Source organism: Beauveria bassiana, assembly GCF_000280675.1.
Source record: "Beauveria bassiana ARSEF 2860 unplaced genomic scaffold BBA_S00084, whole genome shotgun sequence".
Lineage (NCBI taxonomy): Eukaryota > Fungi > Ascomycota > Sordariomycetes > Hypocreales > Cordycipitaceae > Beauveria > Beauveria bassiana.
Window position 1 is genome coordinate 1 of NW_007930919.1, and position 24,367 is coordinate 24,367.

The 24,367-nt window shown below is 49.8% G+C and overlaps 9 protein-coding genes across 9 annotated transcripts; 4 read left to right on the forward strand and 5 right to left on the reverse strand.

Moving 5' to 3' along the window:
- Positions 1-999: 999 nt before the first annotated feature.
- On the forward strand, positions 1,000-2,772 carry BBA_10050 (sugar transporter; the record flags this gene model as incomplete). The annotated part of the gene is made up of 4 exons (XM_008605147.1): positions 1,000-1,063; positions 1,133-2,304; positions 2,366-2,470; positions 2,521-2,772. 4 exons carry the CDS (start codon positions 1,000-1,002, stop codon positions 2,770-2,772), a joined length of 1,593 nt encoding a protein of 530 aa, XP_008603369.1.
- Positions 2,773-2,944: 172 nt separating this feature from the next.
- On the reverse strand, positions 2,945-5,446 carry BBA_10051 (facilitated glucose transporter; the record flags this gene model as incomplete). The annotated part of the gene is made up of 10 exons (XM_008605148.1): positions 2,945-3,042; positions 3,158-3,250; positions 3,306-3,365; positions 3,425-3,558; positions 3,615-3,760; positions 3,811-3,952; positions 4,070-4,436; positions 4,525-4,781; positions 4,861-5,237; positions 5,300-5,446. 10 exons carry the CDS (start codon positions 5,444-5,446, stop codon positions 2,945-2,947), a joined length of 1,821 nt encoding a protein of 606 aa, XP_008603370.1.
- Positions 5,447-6,811: 1,365 nt separating this feature from the next.
- Positions 6,812-7,496, reverse strand: BBA_10052 (uncharacterized protein; the record flags this gene model as incomplete). The annotated part of the gene is made up of 2 exons (XM_008605149.1): positions 6,812-6,966; positions 7,169-7,496. 2 exons carry the CDS (start codon positions 7,494-7,496, stop codon positions 6,812-6,814), a joined length of 483 nt encoding a protein of 160 aa, XP_008603371.1.
- Positions 7,497-8,530: 1,034 nt separating this feature from the next.
- BBA_10053 (NIMA-interacting protein TinC) lies at positions 8,531-10,558 on the forward strand (the record flags this gene model as incomplete). Its single annotated transcript, XM_008605150.1, has 1 exon — positions 8,531-10,558. The coding sequence occupies one exon, from the start codon at positions 8,531-8,533 to the stop codon at positions 10,556-10,558; it is 2,028 nt and encodes a 675-aa protein (XP_008603372.1).
- Positions 10,559-10,704: 146 nt separating this feature from the next.
- Positions 10,705-12,060, reverse strand: BBA_10054 (amidohydrolase AmhX; the record flags this gene model as incomplete). The annotated part of the gene is made up of 3 exons (XM_008605151.1): positions 10,705-11,171; positions 11,236-11,905; positions 11,974-12,060. 3 exons carry the CDS (start codon positions 12,058-12,060, stop codon positions 10,705-10,707), a joined length of 1,224 nt encoding a protein of 407 aa, XP_008603373.1.
- Positions 12,061-13,803: 1,743 nt separating this feature from the next.
- Positions 13,804-15,726, forward strand: BBA_10055 (putative hexosaminidase; the record flags this gene model as incomplete). The annotated part of the gene is made up of 1 exon (XM_008605152.1): positions 13,804-15,726. One exon carries the CDS (start codon positions 13,804-13,806, stop codon positions 15,724-15,726), a length of 1,923 nt encoding a protein of 640 aa, XP_008603374.1.
- A 226-nt stretch (positions 15,727-15,952) lies between these two features.
- Positions 15,953-17,850, reverse strand: BBA_10056 (Amino acid/polyamine transporter I; the record flags this gene model as incomplete). Its single annotated transcript, XM_008605153.1, has 4 exons — positions 15,953-16,213; positions 16,264-17,384; positions 17,449-17,506; positions 17,566-17,850. 4 exons carry the CDS (start codon positions 17,848-17,850, stop codon positions 15,953-15,955), a joined length of 1,725 nt encoding a protein of 574 aa, XP_008603375.1.
- Positions 17,851-19,575: 1,725 nt separating this feature from the next.
- Positions 19,576-20,349, reverse strand: BBA_10057 (Acyl-CoA N-acyltransferase; the record flags this gene model as incomplete). The annotated part of the gene is made up of 2 exons (XM_008605154.1): positions 19,576-19,762; positions 19,820-20,349. The coding sequence occupies 2 exons, from the start codon at positions 20,347-20,349 to the stop codon at positions 19,576-19,578; spliced, it is 717 nt and encodes a 238-aa protein (XP_008603376.1).
- A 2,057-nt stretch (positions 20,350-22,406) lies between these two features.
- BBA_10058 (uncharacterized protein) lies at positions 22,407-24,007 on the forward strand (the record flags this gene model as incomplete). The annotated part of the gene is made up of 2 exons (XM_008605155.1): positions 22,407-22,902; positions 23,538-24,007. 2 exons carry the CDS (start codon positions 22,407-22,409, stop codon positions 24,005-24,007), a joined length of 966 nt encoding a protein of 321 aa, XP_008603377.1.
- Positions 24,008-24,367: the final 360 nt, after the last annotated feature.

Consider the following 24,367-nt stretch of genomic DNA (forward strand, 5'->3'; position numbering starts at 1 on the left):
AGGAAGGTGGGCTATAGAGCCCGAGTTCTTGACATTTATGTAAATTTAGGCTTCTATATAAATATAATATAAAATAGTAAAAAGCGAAAATATATATAAAAAGAATTATAATATATTTATAAAGAAAATATAAGTAATTAAGAAATACTTTAATATTAGATTTAATTTAAAAACTTTATATCTAAAGTAATTTTTATATATTATATTATAGAATAAGAATTAACTTAGCAATTTTTTAATAATAATAGTAATTATAATAATAATGAGAATAGTAATTAATTTATATTTTATAGTAAAATTACAAGTATACCCTTGGTATATACCCGGTATACCTCTGCCTACTAGCTAATAGAGTCCTAGATGGGATGGGATCTTTCTAGGTTCGTCATCTGTTACACCAAAAAGCAGGCGTCAGTAGTTGACGAAAGGTCATGATTCTTCACCTGCCTGACACCTGACAACATGCGTCTCACCAACCGAGACAGAGGCTAGCCCAGCGCGGCTTCACACGAGTCTTGTTCTTCAGCTTGGCAGTCACCAGTCATCCACCAAGGGTGAAGCATAAAGAGCGTCGACATTTGGTACCTTTATATCACAGATCTAAAGGTTCGGTCATCATCAGTGAGGCGAAACCCTCCCTGCAAGAATAAACATTTTGTCTTTTGGTCCAAGATTTACTCCATACGATTCTCCAACGTCGCATGGCTGATGTGGGCACCCTGTCCAACCAGCCAGCCACTCAAACCAAACCAAGTACCAAGCCCGGAAGCGTCGGCAAACGGGCTGATGATTCCAGCCACACCGCTGATGACGGCACGAGACAAAAGCGACCGAGCGCTATTTCCTTGATTTTCGCTGGGCGGACGATGTCTTGTTGCCATCCAGGCAAGTTCCCATCCGCGGCCTGTGATATCTCTCTCAACTTTGTAACAAATGCTTGCTCTTTTTTTTTTTTTGCCAAGCGACTCAAGCGGGTAAAGTTGCGCGCCATCCTCCAGCATGTCGCTGCCCCTTGCGGGTGAGACCGCCAGTTTGCCCCCAGGCACTGTGAAGCTTGAACAAGGTGAGCGAACCTAACCTTTTTTGAACGGGTAAACTGGGGCCTTGATGGATTTCTATATTGACAATGCAGGTGACTGTAAGAAGTTGATTCTTCACCCAGCTCCAACAACAGACCCAAATGATCCTCTGAACTGGTCCGGCTCACGCAAGGCGGTCAACTTTTCGCTCGTATGCCTATATACGTTGCTCACTTTTGTTCAGCTCGACGTTGGATTTACGGCCTGGGACCAGTACTCTGATGAGTTGGGATTCAACGAAGACACTCTCAATGGTTCAACAGCTGCCAATTATCTAGGACTTGCGCTTGGCTGCATCGCCTTTATCCCGCTCGTCCACAAGATTGGCCGGCGCCCGGTCTACTTGTTTAGCACAGTGCTCCAGTTTGTGTCGTGCATTTGGTCGGCGCGCACGAATACCGTGGGCGACTTGTACGGCAGCAATGTCGTTTCTGGAATTGGCGGTGCCATTAGTGAAACGATTGTCCAAATCACCATTGCTGATTTGTTCTTTATTCACCACCACGCAACTGTCAATGGCCTCGCGCTGCTAGCCACCTTTACTGGTGCCTATCTCGGACCCGTAGCCTCTGGTTACATCGTCGAGAGCGAGGGATGGCGATGGGTTTGGTGGTGGTGCACGGTTCTATTCGGCATCAACGTGATACTGGTTCTTTTCTTCTTTGAGGAAACAAAGTACGTGTTTACCGAGTGGCGGTCCGGAGGAACAACGCAAAGCCTGGTCGCCAACACCCTCGACTCTGAAGCAGACGTGCGGGAGACTGAGCTCAGCCGAAATGAAGGGCAGAATAAGATTGATACATCGATTCCCGTCAGGTCGTTTCGACAACGACTTGCGTTTTTTACGGTGACTGAGGGATCGATTTTGCATGATGTGTATGAGCCGCTCATCATCCTCGTTACTTTCCCAGCCATCACATACACGGCAATTGCTTATGGCGTACTACTCGCCTGGTTCGCCGTTCTCATCTCCGTGCAAGCGACATATATGTTTGATCCGCCCTACAACTTCACGTCAATTGGCGTCGGGTTGATGAACATTGCACCTTTTGTTGCGTCGATCCCAGGTGTTGTATATGGAGGCTATTTGAACGACAAGTTGATTCTATGGCTTGCGCACCGCAACCATGGAGTGTATGAGCCGGAAATGCGTTTGTGGATGATACTTCCACTGGCCGTCATTGCCCCTGCCGGCATCCTCATGTTTGGACTGGGACTTGACTCTGTAAGCTGCCCTCCCTTTCCCTCTTTTCCGTCACTCATTCCAGTCTCTAACTTTTTTTTAGGGTGCCCCCTGGCCGCTTCTAGCTGTGGGCTTTGGTCTGTACGGGTTTTGTCTCACTGCAGGTGGCATTGTTTCATTGGCATACGCGATGGACTGTTACCACGACGTAAGTTACGACGGTCCACGGCAGAACTTGCAGTTGCTAATTTGATCCAGGTCATTGGAAATGCGCTCGTTGGCGTCACCCTTATTCGAAACTTGCTCACAGTCGGCATTTTATTTGCTCTGACCCCCTGGTTAGATGGCATGGGCATCCGGGACACGCACATCCTCATATCTGTCCTTACAGTTCTTATTCTTGTCGGGCCTCTTGGTCTCATCATTTGGGGGAGGAGAGCCAGAATCAGTACGGCTGCGTCATATAAGCGAATGGCTATGCGGCAGCCTACCAGGCGAAACAAGCACTGAACGGCGTTGAGCAGTGATTCTTCAGGCTGAGGGTCTCTGTTCATTGTAGTCGCAGAACAAAAATTGATGATAATGAATACTGCCAAGGAAAATGAAACTATATCACAGGTGAATTGCAAGTTGTATTGAATCAAATTATATAACACAAGATGTCCGATGGAAGAAATTTTGCTTAGATACCATCTGTCTTGCCTTCCTTTTCAAAGACCGGAGGCGGGCGAGGAATATTCCGGAAAAAGATGTATCGTTTGATGAACCACGGAACTTGTTCTTTCAGTTCGTAGCGTAGAAACGTTTTAGTTGGAACAGAGAAAACCTCTGCAATAGGTAAAAGAAAAAAAACTCGTTAGCCACTTTTCGGGTACCCTGCTAGGTGGCAACTCACGATCAATTTCCTCTAGTGTGAGCTGCTTTGTCTCGCGCACAAAGCAAAAGATCATGCCCCATGCGATTAGGTTCAGACCGGCGTAGAAGCCAACTTTTGGCCATTAGTTTAGCTACCTTGTTTGTATGAAAGAACTGATGCGACTTACAGGCACCGGTTGATGTCATGACAGTCTTCATTCGTGGAAAGGTCAGGCCCAGGATACCGGCTGTGTCGAGGAAGAATTAATTCACTGGCTAGCTTTGAAATGTGTCAACAGGGACTCACCAAACGTGTTGTTGATGCACACTGCCCAGGCCATTCCCTGCTCACGCTGAATTGTCGGGAATACCTCTGCGGAATATTGAAAGGCCACAGGGCCCTCTCCTAGGGAATAGCATATAGTGAACAGGTAAACAAAGCTAAGATGGTTCGTCAGTGATTAGTACATGTGAAATTTCCCGGTCCGTCGACTTACAGAACGACGGGACCAATTCTAGCGCCTTTTGGCCTCATATCGTGTGCGGGGTTTTGGTCAGCAGCCTGTGGCGCAATATGGTATGCTCCGTTGGGCAAGAGCGAAAGGCCAGCAGCGAGGAGGAAAATGCACATCAGAGGAAATGTCTGTCAGTTGTTAGCCTACTGGTCCCTGGAACGCCTGACATGCATCTTACAATCATTGTTAGTGTGCGACGGCCTTTGGTATCAATGAGGAAGAGCGTGGGGATGGTGGCGACGACTTGAACTGCCCCATATCCCAATGAGGCATACAGCGCTTCAGTGGCAGTATACCCAACGCTTGTGAAGATGGAGGAACTATAAAATGAAATGACTAGAAATCTGGTCAGCACTGATGTATAGAATTTTCCATGAGGCTTGCTGTGAAAGTCCTGTGTAAAACAGGGTTAGAGTCTCATACTATTTATTCCGCACATTTGTTGCGCCAGCATCACCGTAGAAGCTCCGTAATTGGCTCTCCGAATCCTCGGAACAACAAAACAGTCTTTGAGGCGGGCAATGTAGCCAGCACCTCTGGCAGCCTTTTTCTCCTCCTCGTAGTTGACATACGAGTAGTAATAGTCTCTGGCCGCGATGATGTCATGGGCTCTGAGATGCTGCATTGACCTGAAGCCCTTGGCGAATTTGCCGTGCTTCATGAGCCAGCGAGGAGACTCGGGACAGAAGAATATACCAATGAGGAGGAGGAAAGAGGGAATAAAGGCGGAGCCGAATTGGAGGCGCCATGCAATCTTGCCAACGTCTTTGACGACAATGTTGGCAACAAAGCCCAGGAAAATACCTTTTGATCGATTAATATACATTCGATAGGTATACGGTTTCAGGGGTTTCTGGGCAAGAGTATTTTTGTTGCCCGCAAAAAAACTTACCAACGACAACCCACAGCTGCCAGAACATGACCAGAGCGCCACGGATCCTATGTGGCGCCATTTCGGCCGAATAGATCGGGACTGTTGCATTCTTGGCGCCAATGCCAATACCCATAATGAATCGGGCCCAGAAAAGGCCTTGCCAATTTGTCGCAAATGCCGAGCCGATCGGTGTCGCAGTGAGGCAGGCGGCCGTAAGAAAAATCTCTCCTCTTCGGCCGAGATAGTGATTGAGCGGATCGACGATGAATGCGCCACTGTAGGGGCAAAGGTCAGTGACATGAGCGTGGTGCAAGGTGAATAAGGATCGATCAATCGTGAGTCCGCAGCACGTACATCAAACCAGCTGTAAGAAAGATGATGGAGTTGATAAGCCCGACAATCCATTCATCCCTCCCTTCGCCAGTCAAATTGAACTCTTCCGGGAAGGAAAGATTTGCGCCATTGGCTCCGGTCTGATCCCATCCTTGGGTAGCCGCGCCGATGGCGCAGAGACTGATGGAGTACCACAGCATCTTGGGGCCGTGCCACTTGTGATTTCTTTCATAGATGAGAGCCTGTCGCTCGTCATCAGGTAGTTCCGACATGAGTTCAAAGTTTTCGGGATCTCGCGCAACGAGAGCAGCGCGTCCAAACAAGCTCGCATGTTGTTCCATGCCATGCGAGTTGGCCCACTGCTCCGCTTCCAGAACGACATCCTGCTCAGATTTGCGCTAAATGATGTGAGTGATGAAATAATTATCAAATTTTGCTTTGCGAGTTGATGTATCCTTACCTTGAGAGGATTTTGAATAATGTTGTGGGCGACGGACTGGCGGCGGCCACCAGTTTCCTGGTCAAACTCTTCTCGGCGAAGCTTGTCCTCGGGGACATGCTCCGCAGAAGGTGAGTCCGGGGAGTCAATGGAGATCTTTTTTTCCATGTTTGCAGTGAGTCCACAAGGGCAGAAGACGAAATTCTGGGGAAAATAAGTGTGGTCAGCTTCCAGGTCGAGCAAATACTGGGGGATCCGAGCTATTTATGACGAATGCAGCCTGGCCTCTTAGGGTCCGGACTCCTGGATGCCACACGTTTGTTTCCTGAAGAATAAAATAGTATGGAAATGGCCTCTAAAGAGTCGACTCCACCGTTCCACGGATGGGGTTGCTGAGCTGTAGCCTGTAATGCGGAGGTGGAGAGGGCAACACTACTGCTAGCCTTATCTCCACAGCGTCAGCGAATAGCTCAGAATTCTCCATGACTATGCTGTAAGAAGCACCCGGCCATACGCTGCGGAGATGTTATTCGTACGATTCAAGTGTGCCACATGGTAATGTCGCTGTAACGGATTCTGCATGTGGCGTAGAGCCTTGCGGTGGTACCGGAACCGGTACGGATTAGTCGTATACGAAATACGGCCAGGAAACAAACAGGAGGAAGAAATGTGATGGCAAGCACAATTCAAATGCCCGCATGACTTGTATCGGCTAGTAAAACTGTACTTTCTATCCGCGTTCTACCTAGTCTAGTTCGCCATGGTTTAATGAAATGGTGGCAGATCCCTAAGCCGGTCATGCGTGTGGCCGGACCAAAAAACCAGATCGTTTGCAGGCAGCAGTATTTCCAGCGACCTTAGTGGATGGTGCCAAGTCGGCTTGTGGGCTTATGGAGCACATTTAAGAGCATGTCAGCCGCTTCAAATAAGCCACTGACGCACAAATAGGAAGAGAACACCCGGTGGCGCCCAGCCAAATGGTGACAAAAAAAACGCCGCCCCGGCCGCCCGAGATTCGGCTCTTGGCTAAAGAGGATCAATTTCTTTTTCTTTTGAAATAGTGAGACTTATGAATAGTATGTTAAAAGTAGTTTTTTTTTTTTTTTTTTTTTTTTTTTTCATTATGATTTTCCATACGTGGTGTGCTTTGTGAAAGAGTCAGGAATCCAGCGGAAAGTCTTCATCACCCGTGGGCCGGCCTTGACAAAGTCCGGCTGGATGAAGACTTGATCAGTAAGACATGGTCGTTATTTAGACTTGCTTGCCCTAGCGTTGGGAGCGTTGGAATCAAGAGATTCTCCACGACCCTGAATAATAAGAGAGCATATCGACTAAACTCAAGACTACCACGAGGCCATGCAAGGCAAAGCTTATTATGCTTACCTGCTTGTGAATGGTGCATGTCAGCAAAGCACAGAGCCTGCTTTTGGAATTCGCCCGCGCTAAAAGGATAAGGCATCACGAGTTACAAGACAAACTCCAGGCTTTAATGCGGAGCGAAACACGAGCGGGGCCTTTTCTCGTTTACCTTTTTCAGTGGTTTGTGATGAAAGTTGATCCTGGCAACGACGGTTGATGAAACATGGCTGAGGCGACAGTTGCAGAACACTGGGAGATGGCGATAGCCGGTTCGACGGCTAAAAAATGGTAAGCGCCATGTGGGAAACCCGTAACTACAGCGAGATTATCTACTGAAAAATGTAGTCATTTTATATACATTGATCTTCAATTGTCAGGCTCAGTGCTTCCTATATATGAACAATTTCACGTCATCCGTAGAAGCGACTTGAGTTTGTAGTGCGGCCTGGAGCAGCTTTGTCGTTGTCAACCTGATTGACAGCATTTGAGCGCCCCCTTTCCCCATGCTTGATTCAATTTAGGCACAGTAACCTTTCCAGTTACAATTCAAGCCAGCGGCGCATCGGACAGCATTTCCGCAGTAATCGCCTCTTTTGCCATACGGTGTGCAATAGCCAGCTGTGCTACAATCCAAGCCAGACGCGCACGGCACGGCGTTACCACAGTATTGGCCTGCGGTACCGTAAAGTGTACAGTAGCCGGATAAGCTGCAGGCGGAGCCGGGACAGCAGACAGCGCCGTTGCCGCAGTACTGGCTCGGTGCCGTGCAGCGCTTGTCGACGCCAGCGATGCTCTGGGCCAGGCTCGGGGTAAGGGCTGACGCCAGCAGAGCAGGAATTGAAATGGCTCGGGGTAGCATTGAGGTTGGATTTCTGGCGGCGGCACAAAGATGAAGAAATAATGTGTTGAGAGTATGCCTACCTACTTTTGTTGATAGTACGCTCGGGTGCACCTTTTATACAGCGACAGCTGCCCATCAAGTTGAAGTGAATGGGCCTAAATGGCTGGCTTGCTTGTTCAGCTGGCGGGCGTTGCGACCAAATCGAGCAGGTTTGCGGGAGGCTGGCTGACGTGGTTCGAGATGAGTGGTGCAATTTTGCCTATTGTCATGCTTCTTCTTTTCTAAATTTCATAATAAAGTAAACGACTTGATATCACCCTCAGAGAGATTATAGGCAACAGACGAGCACACTGCTTGTCAGCTTGTCAAACTTGTGAATAAACAGAGATTGATTACGCTGATAGGCTGCAAGCTCGGAAGCTTTTTCCTGTTCCTTGTCCCTCTCACCCCTGTCGAAAAAGAGGAGCTGTATGTACCCACTTTCCCCTTGCACGGTATCGACTTTGGTGACGGAACAAATCATTGAACATCGCCATCTGTACCAGCACGCCTCTTGTTCTTTGGTTCGGCAGTGCAGAATACGGATATAAGCTCGCCCCCTCGAGTCTAAGCTTCAATTTAGAGCTGTTGGCTCGAGCAGTGGTCTCGCAAGCGGCGTAGCACAGGCGATGGGTACCACGATCCCTGCTTGGGGACTGCAACATGCCTTGTAGACCAGAGTGGCAGACGCTGTGAGGTTTGTCAGTTATGAATAAATGACACTTTATAGAGTGTCTCTCTCGCAATACCAAAGTCTTCTTTCGTCCAATTTTGCCTTGCCATTGTTGCAAATCGATAGCTCTGTTTGCCGAGGAAAACTATTCAATGACGACAAAGGCGGCCCTGCAGGTGGGTCTCCAAATGTGGATCAGAATTTCATCGCGAGCCCGATACAAGTCGCGGCCGTATTTTCTTCACATTTGGATTTCCTCACGCCAAGCCGTCTCGTAGCAGAAAGGCTCGTTACACACGCCGCAATACTCGCGGGCTCTAACCACAGCTGGTCCTCCAACATGTCGAGTGCCAGCCGCGCAGCTCTGCTGCTGTTTCTGGTCCTCGGCTTCGCGACCAGCGTCTCGGCGTTTGGCGCAGGCTCCGTCGCCGACGGCAGCAACTTTAAAGAATTTGTTTGGCGTCATGGCGACATTGTCGAGGTTCTGCGCTTCTTGCCTTCAAGTATCGTCACCAACATTGGCTTCACTCAGCTGCAGAGGCGGCAAATATATTTTGGCAACTGGCTGCGCGACTTCTCGCAGGTTGTGGATGCAACTTGTTTGGAGAATATCCCCGAGTCGATCCTTCGCGCCATTGTCTCCATATTGGCCATGATGGAATTCGGATATGCGACGGACGAATTTGACGTTACGAGAGAAAGGCTTGGCTGCTACAGACATGTCGAGCACATTGACAATCCTTGCGGCTACAGCGACAACGCCCAATCAATTGATCCTCGGCTCAGAGGTCCCGTGGATCCCGTCGAGCTCGAGTTCGATCCGGAAACTGGCATGAAAAATTACATTGCAAACTCTGGCAACTCGTGGGAGACGTCTTCGGACTATATCCGTGACCAGCTAAGCAAGTGTATCGACCTCGGCCGTCGTGGCAGGGCTGGTGACCATGCCGCGCAAAAGGAATCTTTTATACACCTCGGAGCTGCACTTCATACACTCGAGGATTTTCCGGCGCATAGCAACTACATCGAACTTTGTCTACAGGAGCTTGGTGAGGAAGACGTCTTTGCCTTTGTTGGCGACGCCTGCCGATTGCCGCTCCCGTCAAGTCTTCAGAGCGACCGCAAAGTGGCCCCTCTCGTCACGGGCACTTTCGGCATGCTCGACATCTTTCATAGCCTGCTTGGAGAAGCCGATGATATGGCAATCCTACAATCCCAAGGGTCGCTGAACCAAGTACAGACTCATCTCGGCTTCGGCGCTACAGCTTTCGATCAACTCTTCGATGCGATAGAGACTGGGATTGCCTCGATTCAAACATTCTCATTCTCAACAGAAAATAATGCCCTCGTCAACCAGCTAAAGACAGTTCACATGGTATTACAGAAACTCAAACCAGAGTCACCTACTTCATCTGATGACGAGGACGTCGTTGCTGATGATAACGAAAACTCTTCTGTTGACACCACCAAGTCGAAACCTTCCATTGATCCCTCCCTTGTTTGGCAGGCTCTTGAGCCCCTCTTCTTCTTTCATGACCGAATGAAGAAGTGGTTGAAAGAGGTCGCCAGCGGCGATGACCAGGAATTGTCTGGAAATTCAAGCTCCGAAATGAGCGACCTGACCAATCAATTAGTCTTCAAGGCCATGCGCATCGTCATCGAATCTTCTGTCAAAGAATTGCGGGCTACACTGCGAGCAGCCAAGGCTAGGGTAGACAAGGAAGCAGCGTCTTCTGGCTCAGCAGCCGTCTTTGATAAAGACTCGTCCGCCTCGGACCCTAGCCACTCTGATCTATCCAAGGACCACTTTTGCAATGTTCTCAACAGACCAGCAGGGCTTATTGCAACCGTGACTACGAATTGGACAACACAACAAATCGTCAAGTGTTGGGATAACACTGACTCAGACGCAGACAAGGTTATTGACGAAATTCTCACAATCATGCATCACCCAGCATTCGTCAAGGACAAGTCTCAAATACAGGAATACATGTATACGACGGTGGATCATTGGTGGAAGGACTTGCCAGAAGCGGAACGCTCGCTTCTGCGCGAGAAGCTCACAAAGGACAGCGTGCGAGCGCGTGAGCACGAAGACCATCACCTGTTGGTGCAGCCCAACGGCCGACAAGGACCTGGGCACTTTCCAGGGTCAAAAGCAACGGTTGTACAGGCCAAGCCTAGAAGGTCTTTTCCACTGGAGTGGGCGCTCAAGGAGATTGTGGCTGATTCTTTGTGGGTATTCGAAACGGTTACCAAGTATCTCTTGCTGCCTTTTAAATTAGCTGCCCTTGCCAAACGTGGGGTCTCTCGGTTCTTTGCTTCATTGACTAGAAAGCCCAGAAAGCAGCAGTCAACACCACAATAACACCATGATTCTATCACAAGTTCAGACCCGAATACATCTTCCAACTCCTCTCCAGATCGTTACTTCTTTTGTATCGTTTTTCGTGCAAATGGTGACTATTCCCGTGCAGCGCAGCGCAGCGCAAAATCGATGTAAATATGAATATTTTACAATGCTGCGCGTTTCATGTCTGCTTTCCAGTCCTCTTGAACTGTCTGATTGAAGTCGTCATCGGACAGGACACGGTATCCTACTATGGCCATACTTTTCCCCCACTCTAGAGCCCGATCAAAGGACTTTGCCAGACCAGAAGCGTCGGCAAATGGTCTGGTATGGTTTCCTTGGCCCTTTTCCGTGTCAATTCCGAAAGCGCCATGGAAGCCAGGGCACTCATAAGTAACATTTCCCATGTCAGTAGAGCCAGCGAGAAAGTCGGCAGGCTCGTCTAGAGACACTGTCCCTTCAGGAAATGTGGCGACAAATTCTTTGCAGAGTACCATGGAGGATCGCAGATCCGCATAAGAATTCGTAGGCTCATACCGCACCTGACAACCCGTAGCAGTGGCGGCACCTTCGAAACACAATCGAACACGCTTCCACAACCGCTCGGCAGCGGCCAAGGTGTCGCTGCGTACTAAAAAGTGAGGTGTCAGAGCCGCAAATCTAATCCGTATAAAACGAGGTATTAAACCACTTACCATAGTATTCGACACTGGTCGATGCGGGAATGACATTCGGGCGATCACCACCCTCTTTTATGACACCATGTATTCTCTCATGAGGTCGAATTTGCTGTCTTAGCATAGAAATTGCATTGTATGACAAGCAAACGGCATCCAGGGCATTTAGGCCATTCCAGGGCTCCATGGCCGCGTGCGCAGTCTGCCCGCTGAAAATGACTCGCCATTTGACATTGGCAAGCATCTTGACAGCGGCAACGCCAGTGACATTTCCGGCAAGGAGATATTGGGGACCCGGGTGCGTCATGAGACAAGCAGCAGCATCCCGGTACGCGCCATTGTTGATGAGGTGAATCTTGCCGCCACCGCCTTCCTCTGCCGGAGTGCCCAGCAGTCGCACCCTGCCCGGAGCGCCCGGCGTCTGCTTCAAAACGGCAGCCACGCCGAGAAAAGCCGCAAAGCTCGCAGAGGCAATCAAGTTGTGACCGCACGCGTGGCCGATTCCGGGCAGTGCATCATACTCTGCATTGAACACGACTAAGCGCCCGCCGGAGCCGTACTCGGCTGAAAAGGCGGTGGCTACACCGTAGGCCTGTGGAGTTACCTGAAAGCCAAGCGACTCTAACACGGAGACAAAGTTGGCGTGGGCTTTGTGTTCCTCGTATGCGAGCTCTGGTTCGCTGTGAATCTTGAACTCGTACCACATCAGCGGGCGGTTGCGTTTTCAAATTGGGGAGAGAGAGAGAGACTGCGTACCTGAGAATTAATCTTTGATATTGATTCGAGATTATTATCCACAGCTTGGCGGATCGTGTTGATCCATTCTGCACTCGAAGTAGACATGTCGCGTAGCCGTACTCTTCAATCACTACGGAGTAAATGCAGAGCTTTGTTTTTGGTGAAACGCTACCAGAAGAGCAAGCTCTGCTGGCTAGGTACCTATGCGGGGTAGCAACCAAGCTAGGTGAGGGGAGCCCTGCCATGCTCCAGTGCAGGAAGTGGAGTCGACTGATTGAGTGGTATAGCGATGTTTTGGTAATTTCTACTTGATATAAATTTTGTTCAGTGGCTTGATGCAACGTCAAGAAAATTTATACAAAGTAGATTAAAGTTGACCGACGATTCTCCAGGTGAGTCTACAAATGCCCCATCTTGAACAAAACGCGAGACTGCACACCGCTGGCGAGCATGCAGGGAACATTTCATCTCCAACTCAATGTGCTTCTTGTGGAATCCTTCCTTTGGTTGAAACCCCAGGCCCCAGGCACAGGGTGGGTGATGTACCATTATTGCATGGATTAACCAGCATATTTTCTCGTTTGAACACCTATAAAACCCGAGGACGAAATCGAGCCACAATTAAAAAATATTTTATTTACTCAAGTAGAAAAGACCCTGGTGGGTGAATTATATCCTCAGCCGTCTTGTTTGTTACCATGTTCATGGACCTTTATCCGCTCTTGACCCCTAGATTTCAATGGACGCTTGGCGCATGCAGAATGTATGTGACGTCGTGGCAGCAATCGACTCAATGCAGGATGGCTGGCACATGATCTTGTCAAATATCCCGAATCGAAGACGGGGGGTAACGTAGCACGCAGCTGGCCAGGATGCGCGGTTCTATCAAATATTCAGTTGGAGTTTCTAGCTGCGCAGGCTTGGAAAGCTAGCGGCTGAAGTTAATTACCTACACCCACTGTAGGTAGCTAGCATCGCCGCCACCCGTAGTTGTAGTGTTGTTGCAACGTCATTGCTATGCATTCTTGCTAGTGCTTCGGGGTGCGGGGGGGTGCTGTCCTAGTTGTTTGGCCGAGACAAATTTGTCTGGTTCATCTCAGCTGCTCCAAGCCACCGTTACAGTGCCAAGATGAAGGGTTACGGTCGCGACTTTGATTAAAGGTAGACAAATACCTAATGTAGATGAAGCTGCGTCTGCTCACCGATTGATAGTATAACCAGAGTCGGCCTTTTAGCGGGCGAATAGATATACATTGAAAGATGAATCATGAGCGCTGTTAAAGTTGAAAATATACAAGATAAGCGCAATGCTAATACCCTGAAATCTTACTCTGCCTTGGGTATAGGTCTGTGTGACTTAGATCACCCGTCTCCATACCTATGCATATGACAGCAACACACCAGGGAGGGGCATTGTCCTTCCAACAAGAACGACACAAGGTGCACTTGGCATCCCAATTTCTTCCCATCCACCATCCACCTGCATTGACAAGGTACGGATAGTTGGGTTGCATTGCGGCACTCCTGCATGACTTGATCGCCTTTTAGCCCTGTTAGCATAACTAGTCAAGAGCTGGCGCGGGAAGGGCCATCATGGTAGCAGATATTCAATCTGTATTAATTACCCAAGGATGCAACAACCCGTTGATGGTCGCCCCAGTTTGTCAGTTTTAGCGCTCTGGTAGGCCCCCCCCCCACTGTCTCTCCAGCGCGTTTGCATACAAAAAGTAGGGAGGTGCCCCGACGATCAGCAAGCATCCCGTTTTTTGTCTTGGACTGTATGCCCAATGTGAAGTTCTTTTCTCGCCTCTTGCATTCTTTTTATTTTTCTTTAAAGAAAAAAAAAACATGCGTTCTCAGTCATTGTCCTCTGGTTTGCTGCTTTGGCTGGCCACTGCCAGCGAACTTGGGGCTGCTGCCGTCAAGGTGAACCCACTGCCGGCGCCCCAAGAAATCACCTGGGGCTCCTCGGGCCCCATTCCCGTCGGGTACCTGTCGCTTCGTGCCGTCAACGCCAGCTGGGGCACTCAGGACAATGTCAGAATTGTCAGTGAAGCGTGGAATCGCGCTCACGGTGCCATAAGAACCATACGTTGGGTTCCTCAGGCCGTTGAGCAGCCTATCCCCGAGTTTGAACCCTTTCCTGGTCGAAACACCACGAGCAACAGCAAGCGCGCTGAAGCGCAGGCTGGTGATGCAGAAGCACCATCAGCTTCAGCACCATCAGCTTCCGCACCCGCCAATCAAAACTCCCGATGGCTCAATGAGATTAGCGTACAGGTTGAGGACTGGGAAGCCGATCTCAAGCACGGCGTGGATGAAAGCTATACGCTGAACATTGCCTCGTCTTCTTCCCAGGTCCAAATCACTGCCAAGACGTCCTGGGGCGCTCTTCACGCCTTCACCACTCTGCAGCAGATTATTATTTCCGACGGTCACGGCGGACTCATGGTTGAACAGCCTGTTGAGATCAAGGATCACCCAAACTACCCTTACCGTGGTGTCATGGTTGATTCTGGCCGCAACTTCATCTCTGTCCAAAAGCTACAAGAGCAGATCGACGGACTTGCCCTGTCCAAGATGAACATTCTCCACTGGCACATCACTGACGCCCAGTCCTGGCCTATCCATCTCGATGCTTTGCCCGACTTTACCAAGGACGCCTATTCCGAGCGGGAGATATATTCTGCGCAGAATGTTAAAGACCTCATTGCATACGCGCGCGCCCGCGGTGTACGCGTTGTGCCCGAGATTGACATGCCTGGCCACTCCGCTTTGGGATGGCAGCAATACGACAACGACATCGTCACTTGCCAGAACAGCTGGTGGTCCAATGACCAATGGCCCCTCCACACTGCCGTGCAGCCTAACCCCGGTCAGCTCGATGTCCTCAACCCCAAGACTTACCAGGCTGTGGAAAAGGTCTACGCGGAGCTGTCTCAGCGATTCTCCGATGACTTTTTCCATGTTGGTGGCGATGAGCTACAGGTTGGCTGTTTCAACTTTAGCAAGACTATTCGTGACTGGTTTGCTGCAGACTCTAGCCGAACCTACTTTGACCTCAACCAGCACTGGGTCAATACGGCCATGCCCATCTTCACCAGCAAGAATATAACTGGAAACAAGGACCGCCGTATTGTCATGTGGGAAGACGTTGTTCTGTCCCCAGATGCCGCTGCAAAGAACGTCTCCAAAAACGTCATTATGCAGTCCTGGAACAATGGCATCACTAATATTGGCAAACTGACCGCGGCTGGCTATGATGTTATTGTTTCCAGCGCCGACTTCCTCTACCTCGATTGCGGCTTCGGTGGCTACGTTACCAACGACGCACGCTACAACGTTCAGGAGAACCCCGATCCCACTGCGGCCACCCCCTCGTTCAACTACGGCGGCAATGGCGGTTCTTGGTGCGCTCCTTACAAGACTTGGCAGCGCATCTACGACTATGACTTTGCCAAGAATCTGACCGCGGCACAAGCCAAGCACATTATTGGTGCCTCTGCCCCTCTTTGGTCAGAGCAGGTCGATGACACCATCATCAGCGGCAAGATGTGGCCCCGTGCCGCCGCCCTCGGTGAGCTCGTCTGGTCGGGTAACAGAGACCCAAAGACGGGCAAGAAGCGCACCACTTCTTTCACGCAGCGCATTCTCAACTTTAGAGAGTACCTCGTCGCCAACGGTATTGGGGCAACTGCGCTCGTACCAAAGTACTGTCTGCAGCATCCTCACGCATGCGATCTTTACTATGACCAAGACGCTGTGAAATAGATGGAGCAGCGGCAATAGTGTAGGACTTGTCATTCATATCATGTATTAAGATGAATTTAAATCTTGCTCTGACTGAGCTATCGTTGTTTGTCTTTGCTTTATTCATACTAGTGTGCATGTCCGGCTCTAGCTGAAAAGCGAGAATGAAGTGGAAGACGTGGTATTGACAAACTCCGACTTCCTTCCTATTACATGACCAGACCACCCCCCAAAAAGCCTACATTTCCTAGAAGAACATATGTACAATGCGCCTCCACCTGGGCCAAGCCGCAACTTGCGCACGGTATGCATTAATCTCCTCCCAGTTTAATTCGCGGCGGCCAGTATCAACATCAATCTGTGACATTTTAAGCCAGCCCTCGCGCTTCCATAGGTATCCAATCGCCCAGAAGAAGAGAATGACTGGTGCAGCTAAATATGATCTGAAAAAGGATTCAGCCGTACCGACGCCAGACTTGCCAATGGGTGCGGCCACCGCAGTGTAGAACTGGGCACGCATTAATACTTTCGACAATTTAATAAGAGCAGAAAGCTTACCTGGGCAATCAAGACGATAATGTTGAGAAACAGTCCAATATATGAGCCCCATATACCTCCGGCGGCACGGAATGGGATCTCGTCGACCGTGTGGCCTTGGTGCTTCCATGCGTGTCTGAAGCGAATGTGGGCAAGACACACCGACCCCCAGGTAAAGAGGGCAGCAAGCCCTGAAATCGACTGCAGCCAGGCAAAGACCACGGGTCCGGTAGCACTCAGACTGACATATGCAATCACACCGCAGACAATAATGGCAATGACGGAGAAGAGGGGCCTCCCAGACTTGTCAATGTAGGTGAACCACCTGGGAGCATAGCCTTGCTGGGCCAAGGCGGTGAGAGTTCGAGATCCGCCATAGACACTAGAGACACTGATCGACAGCACCGAGACCAGAATGGTGATGTTCATGAAATGGTCAAAGCCTGTCAAGCCAGCGTATTTGCCGACGAGGACAAAAGGCGACGCATGCGGGTCATTGTATGCACCAGCATTCAGCAATTGTTGGTCAGTATACGGAATCAAGAGACCAACAAAGAATAAGCCCAGAATGTAAAAGAGCGTGATGCGCCAAAAGATTTGCTTGATGGCGCTGGGCAGTGACTTGAGGGGGTTCTTTGTCTCGGCAGCCGCTAGGCCGACGAGCTCGGTGCCGGAAAACGAAAACGCAGCGGTGACGAAGACGGAGCAGAAGCCTTTGAATCCATTGGCAAACGCGCCGGGATCGTACCAAAGCCGCGCGCCCCAGTAATGGTCATATCTTCCGCTTGAAGGCCCGCCGCCGAGCACGAGGACCAGAGCGATAATCATGAAAATGATTGTGGCGCTGAGCTTGAAGACTGCGGACCAGTATTCCTCTTCGGCATAGCCAATAGCTCCAAAGACGTTGACAATAATGATGATGACAAGAAATACAGATATCCAAACGGCAATGCTAATGTCTTTATTCCAGTATTGAATGGTGATGCCGCAGATTGTTAGCTCCAGAGGAAGGACCGACGCCCATTGGAAGACGTAGTTCCAGCCCATGGCAAAGCCCCATGATGGATCGATAAACCGAGCAGAGTAGACGTAGAAGCTGCCTGAAACGGGATACATGACGGCCAGCTCACCAAGGGCATGTACTGCGAGTCTGTCAATTATCTGCAACGAAGCGCACGTGTGTAGAGTGGGCGTCGAGTTGCTCACCAACGTTGAACATCATGACGCCGATGATGAGAAAGTCGATGAATAATGAACCAGGTCCCTGGAGTTGATTTTAGACTTTTTCTTTTCTCCCGTTGATAGCGCACTAGATCCTCTTACACCGTTGGAGAGAGCACCACCCGAGCCCACGAAGAAGCCAGCACCAATGGAGCCGCCAATGGCAATCATGTTCAGATGCCGTGGTTTCATCGGTCGTTCCAGCTCAATGAGGCCGGGCCCATAGTGAGCGCATTTGAATGATTCGATATTCAGCCCTGTTCTCGTCATAAAGTCGGGGTGAGGCTGCACCGAGGCGACTTGGTTGAGGAGCGTGCTCGTGCCATGGCCCTCGGCCACCTTTACTTCGGCCTTTTCCGCCGAGCTTGCTTCCTCTTCTTTCCACATTGTACGTAGCAAAAACTTGGGATTCAAGATTTTTTATGTTGAAAAATGGTCCAAGGACGGAAGTTATTTCGGTACACGTAGCTTTGAAATAAGAAGTTGTTGTAAGAGCTTGTTTGCCGCAGAAAGCAAACACTCGTTGCACATGCAGAACACAGCTTTTCTGTACAGCTACCAAAGACATGTGAGAGTGCAGAAGGGGGGGGGGATATTAGGGGGCGGAATGGTATTTAGATAGAGTCTCTAGATGGCACAATTGTCACCTTCCTTGCATAGGGACTGCATGGTCTGCCGTGGCTAACAAAGTAGATGGGTGCGCCACCGAGTAGCGGTTCGTAAACGATAAAAAGCCAGTGAGTGGCCCGCAGCCTTGTTGCCATGGGGGCAATTATTAGCAGTGATAGTAAGTCGTTGAAAAGGAACGGATGATGACCAGCGCCACACTCGGCTTGCTCGAATCGGGAAAGTTGGCCGGGTGCATGTACGGAAATTGGCATCGACTGTCTGCTCTTGGCAACGCCTTTTTTTTTTTTTTTAACTACCTTCTGGAAGGATCTTGCGCCCGGTCCTGGCATCCAAGACAAACAGCTTTGGGCATGGGTTACATAAATACAAGCACGATGGCCCCTCCAGAAAGAGTCGTACTGGGACCACATTGACCCCGCACTGCCCACGTTGAAGTGCTGTGACTCCCGCCTCGTAATTTGGAATATTGGAACATCAAAAAGAACGAGGCTCGCTGCCCGAATGCAGGAGGAGGACTAGATATCGATCCATGGTCGATGCTCAGTGGTGCCCGCTTCAAAAGATGGCGGAGCGAGTTACGCCACGCGGCATCATCCATCCGAGTAGGAATGGCCGACTTGCGAAACTACTGGCCGGCCTTGGCTAGTAGGTGCCCTTCAACTAGCTAGGTTGGTGAGGGTATATGCAGACGCTATACTCTTTGCAAACAGGCTAATTGGTTCAACGGTAGTATGGAGGCCCTGCTGATACTTTCTAGCGTGGCTCGAGCCTTTAAAAATTGGCCGGCAAACATAAGTTCCTCGCAGGTGTAAGCAGCCTGAGCTGCTAATGAGCTGGAGAACGGCATCAAAGGCCAGCCACGGAGTGCATGAAGTAAATTATGACTTTTCGCACTAATTAGAGAAGGGTAATACTTTTCTTCCTTCCTTTTTTTTTTTTTTTTTGGTGTAGCTACGTACACACACCGGTGTCAGTCTGGTATTTGCGTAGCGGGCAAAGGGGGGGGACAAAAACGCCAGCCTATCCTCATGATGCGCCACACTAGCACCTAGAGAAATAGAATAGTATTAGAATAATAGTAAAATAATAGAATTATAATTAAGACAGAGAGCAGTATTTAGCCGTAAAACTACTCTAATAAGTCGGTTTTTTTATGCTAAAAGCCATCTTCTAGAATTTATAGATGACAAATGAAAAAGGTAGTCTCTCAGGATTCTCATTATAGGCCCATTTACTTTGTCCCCCCGTTGGCCGTCGGGTAATGTAACGTCCAGCTCCAGGCTGGCGCGTATCAGGTAATGCTCACATCCGGCGACTTTATCGCTACTGCTACAGCGCGAGAAGCATCCGGATCTCTGATCATCCTGAAAATCCTGGTTACTCAACAGCGAGTGGCCACAGGGATGGCCAGGGGCCCGGCGTCAACGATCGCGTGGGTATAGCCAGCGAGACGTAATAACCCAAAAGGAGGCGGCGAGCTCTTTATTTCAAGGATTCTGTCCCGTTGGGCAGTCTGCACTGCTGCAGCGTCCTTTTCTGGTTCCCGTTGTCATCAAAGTTATCCTTGTCCAACCAAGCAACGAAACCGGCCTTGATGACTGGCCATTCATCATCGGTGATGCTGAACCACGCAGTGTCACGCCGCCTGCCTTTGATGACCATGTGTTTGCTGCAACCCGTCATTAGCAAGCGATCCCAAGAAGTTGACAATTCGCTATTCACCTACCGAAAGATTCCTTCAAAGGTGAATCCTAGACGGGTAGCTGCAGCTCGACTGGGTGCGTTGAGAGCATTGGCTTTCCATTCCACGCGCTGGTACCCGAGATCCTCAATCGCATGTTTTATGAAGAGATAGAATGCTTCCGTGGCTTGTCGCGACTTGACGAGCTTTTCGCCCAGAATAACGCTACCGATTTCGATTCGTCGATGATCCGGGACCGCCGCCATGTAGGACACCATGCCGGCAGGCTCTGACGCTGAGTCAGAGAGCGACCGGTCGTATACCGAGTAAAAGAATGTATCTTGCTTTTCAGCCCATTCGCGAATTGCTTCTGTGCAACTACCCATGGATGGAAATCCGCTCGTCATCATGTATGTCCATCGCCAAAAGTTTTCTTTTCCGCCAAGATGCTTGAAAAGACCCGTCGCATGGGAGGGATCTAGCCTGCGTAGGCCGGTGAATTGTCCGCGAAGCTCGATGCCAGGTGGAAGCTTTGCTGATTCGGTTGAGACAAGAGGCCCAACAGGTTGATCCATGATGACGACTATGTTGATGATGTGTAGTCGCAAGGTCCAAGCATCGTGGCCGGCTTCGGATGTTGACTCTTCGTTCGACTCATAATGACTCCACTGGATAATCACGTGTTGACGAACGGCCTGTCAAATGTGCATCCATCGTATGTAGACATTTTCCAGGACTTTTTTGTTCTTTGACGCCAGCTCTGATCGGAATTCGTCTGCTTGTTTGTTGGGTAGATGCAGGTGTTTTGGTACGCCGCTGTAAATGCCTGTATGGAGATGGGGTACCCAGATGCGTATGATATTGAGCTTTCCATCTTTGCCGTGATTAGATAATACAACTCATGAAACTTGACAAGTAAGATGATGACTGTCTTATTTTCATCCAATTTGTGACTAAAAATATTCATGTCACTGAATATGTAACTTTGTTCTCCAGATGGTGTCGATATTATCTCGCGGCTGACAATGTATTGGCGGACGGCGCGGAACTGCGCGATGTGTACGCCAGCTCAATCGGCGCACCAAAATCTGAAACCGGTCAGTTCCAATTTTGGTCACAATTTTACATCATGTACTTGGAGAGCAGCTTGCCAAGTACCGGTGATACACAAGATCAGGTGAGAAAAAGCGTGCGACGCGGCATGCGCGAGTTGGCAATTCACGGACAAAGTTTCAGTGCCCACGCAAGTCTTAGACAGCAGCACCTTTATACTCACGTCAGCATGCAACACCTTGCATAGCGCAAGGTAGCCATTAATCCACCTATGAAAACTTGCCGTGTTTTTCCCCTGTTTGCCCTTTGCCCAGTGCCCAAATGGTTCATGTACTTGGCTTCGGAAACTACATCATACCAGAGCAAGCTACGCAAGATACTATCGGAGAAGACCAGGCCTGAACAGTGACCTGCCAAGCGCGTTATAAATTTTTCCATGGCAAGAAATGGTTAAAAAGATAAAGTTTGATTTGCTCAGAATCTTCTTTTCCGGTGCGATCCGTCTAAGGTAGGTTGGCTGACTGTCACAGCTCTATTTCCGATTCCATGCGCTCACCTGCAGAGAGATCTGCCGTGTCAGACGAGTGATCTGATTTCATATGTAGATCATGCTCATCTCAGCCTCTTTTGAAGATGCGTCTCTGTCCAAAGACAAATTCTCTCGTAATCGCTCCTTAACCGCCGAGACAATATTATTTGCCACTGCACATTATCAGAAATGTCCGAAAAGTATTTGCACTCTTGATGTTTTACAAGTATGCACTGAAGCATCTAGATGAATAAACAGGATCATAGCTCGTATTATAGGGATTAATGAGGGATAAAAGAGAGACTGTTGTTTTTGGTCTCGTCTCACATTCGTGCTGCCATACGGGGTTCCGGTCACAACTGGTGCGTAATACCATTTTGAGGTCAAGATATATGATTGTGTTTTCTCGTAGTCCGTGTACTCTTGGCTATAATTATATGCGTTGTTGCACATCTATACTTCTTTTGGCAAGTTCCGGCTCCTCGCCGATCGAACCCCGGAACAATGTAATGAAGCAGATCGGCATTGCGTACGACTACCACGGAAGTTTACAGCATCGAAACGGGACACAAGATTCAAAGTAAGCACTAAAGCTATTGACAGTACAGTCATTGTGGCTGAGTAAAAGTGGTTGGTGGTTGGGCTGCATGTGTGCAACCGCTTCGGTGTCGCTTCGTCTTAGTTGTTGTGTAATGCCAATGCTCTGTTAGACATTTAGCCTCAGTTTGTACACCTGGGACTGTATGTGCACTGAGTTGACACTGTTTGATCTCGACAGAATAGAGTCAAAGTGATTTCTTGATGTGATATCTGGAGGTCTCGGCTCAGGTATATAAAGGTCCGTTGTTGCTGCCTTCAAACTCACGATTCACAATCATCACAGCACCCACGACGAGTACTAAGCAAATACACTCAAAAAAAAAAGACACTCAGTTATTCAAAGTAAGCACAAGGCAAAATCTATGAGACTACGTTCCATGATTTTAGTACGCTGCTTGCCAAGTTATACTTGACTAACAACAGTCAAAAAGCCACAAACAAAGTTTCAACATGAAGTTCCTTGTGGCAGTTTCGCTCTATGCTGGCCTCGTCGCTTGCGCAACACAGGCCGAGGACTTCTTGGCCCAGCATCCCGACATTCAGGTGGGCCGAGAGGCGCTCGAAAAGGCCGAGGCCAGCCACGGCGCGGACACGTTTGGCTTGGTCAACAAGCCGGTGGACAACATTGTGCTGTACCAGGAGTTTGACGCCAACACCAAGGAGCGCATCTCGGCCGTGGCACTCGTCGACGACCAAAAGGCCGAGGAGTACTACAAGACGTACAACAGGGACGGCGATGCCAAGGGCGAGGTGATGAAGCGTTGGGAGGAGCCCGGCCTGGCTCCTCGACAATGTCGCCGGGCCGTCGGCGAGGCGGAGCCCCAGGGCCTCTTTGCGCGCGCCTCGCGCTGCGGCCAGTTTTGTGCCCGCAGCTACAGCTGCACCGCAGACGCACGATGCCCTAGTTGCCGATACGTGGGCGGTCGATGCCGCCATCAGCTGAGCTGTCAGCCACGTTAAAGCTCCCCCCGTGATTGGCGAGCACCGTCAGGCTGTGCAAGCGACGGCAAGATGATGATGAAACCATGTTTTAGGAGTTGACCGATTTGCATACCCCGCCCAGCGGGGTTGCAGTCAGTGATGGGACAAGCAAGGTGTGGTTCGGATCGGATGGTGTAGCTAGGCAGCTAGTTTGACATGTTGACATGGTTTATCAATCTTTCGTATGACTCTTTCTTTTCCCTGATTTGAATGTCGAGAATACAGTATGCCTTGGGTAAAGATTGGCAGTGTCAGCATCAGACACGGCACCTAGAGTCTGACAGCTGATGCCGCCAATCTTGCGTTGCGCCCGTTGCAACTAATACACTGTGCGGACGGGCGGTACAGCCACAGTACAATCAGGCTCGTCCCCTCAGCAAACAAACGGCCATAAATACTCTCTCTCCCTCTCTGTATTTCCTTTCATATTTCCCATTCGTAAGAGACAGGTTCGGATCGTCACCCTGCTAAGAAAAAGACAAAGGAAAAACAGTCGCTAATTTTGTTGCTTCAACACTCTACTCAAAGGGGTAGGCTTGCCGGATTTTTTTCATTGTGTGCATTGTTTGCTCTCGCACGCGCTTACTTGACACTCTTCAGTGGCCTTTTTACTTCCATACTCCCAAACTCATCAAGAACAAGAAACCAGCAGTCCCATGGCGCAACCTACCACCTCGACCGACAACGCCGAGGTTCAGGCGTTCCTGACGAGGCATCCCGAGATACTCGTCGGCCGCGAGGCGCATGAGAAAAGCGAAGAGGAAGCGGGCGGCGACACCTTTTCCGTCGTCAACAAGCCGTTTGACAATGTCGTCATGTATCAAACCTTCAACGCCGACACTCTGGAGCGCGTGTGTGTTGCGGTCTTGATTGACGACCAAAAGGCACTCGACTACTACAAGAAGCAGAATCGGGACGACGACGACGACGAGCCGGATACCAAGAGCTGCCCAGGCTGCGGCGCTGGGTCCAGCCGGGCGGCCGTCGAAGGGCCGGAGCGTTTTTTGATTGAGCGCATGGTCAAGTGTACGTGCCGCAGAGCACCGGCAGGACGGATGTGGCCGGCATAGAGCGGCTCAAGTCCTTTGAAAAAAAAACACTCTTGGCGAAAGATTCATGAAAAAGAACTTTATGCCTTGTACACAGTGGTAGGGTGGTTGTCGTGGCTATATAAATGGCGTAAAATCGCACCGTCGTCCACTGTAGAGCTTAGTCGGCCGACTGAAAGCCGGCTTTGATGTGATGATAAACACTCCATGACGCCGCCGCAACAGTGACATGGTGCCTTAGATTCCTCCATCCCTCGCAACGCAACCTTGTTGAATTCCTACATATCCAGGACTCTAATGGTCTCGTTCATCTTCCCAACACCTCTATATAGCGTCGTGCTTTTTGCCATCTCGTTACTTCCCTTCCCTCCTCCTCCTCCT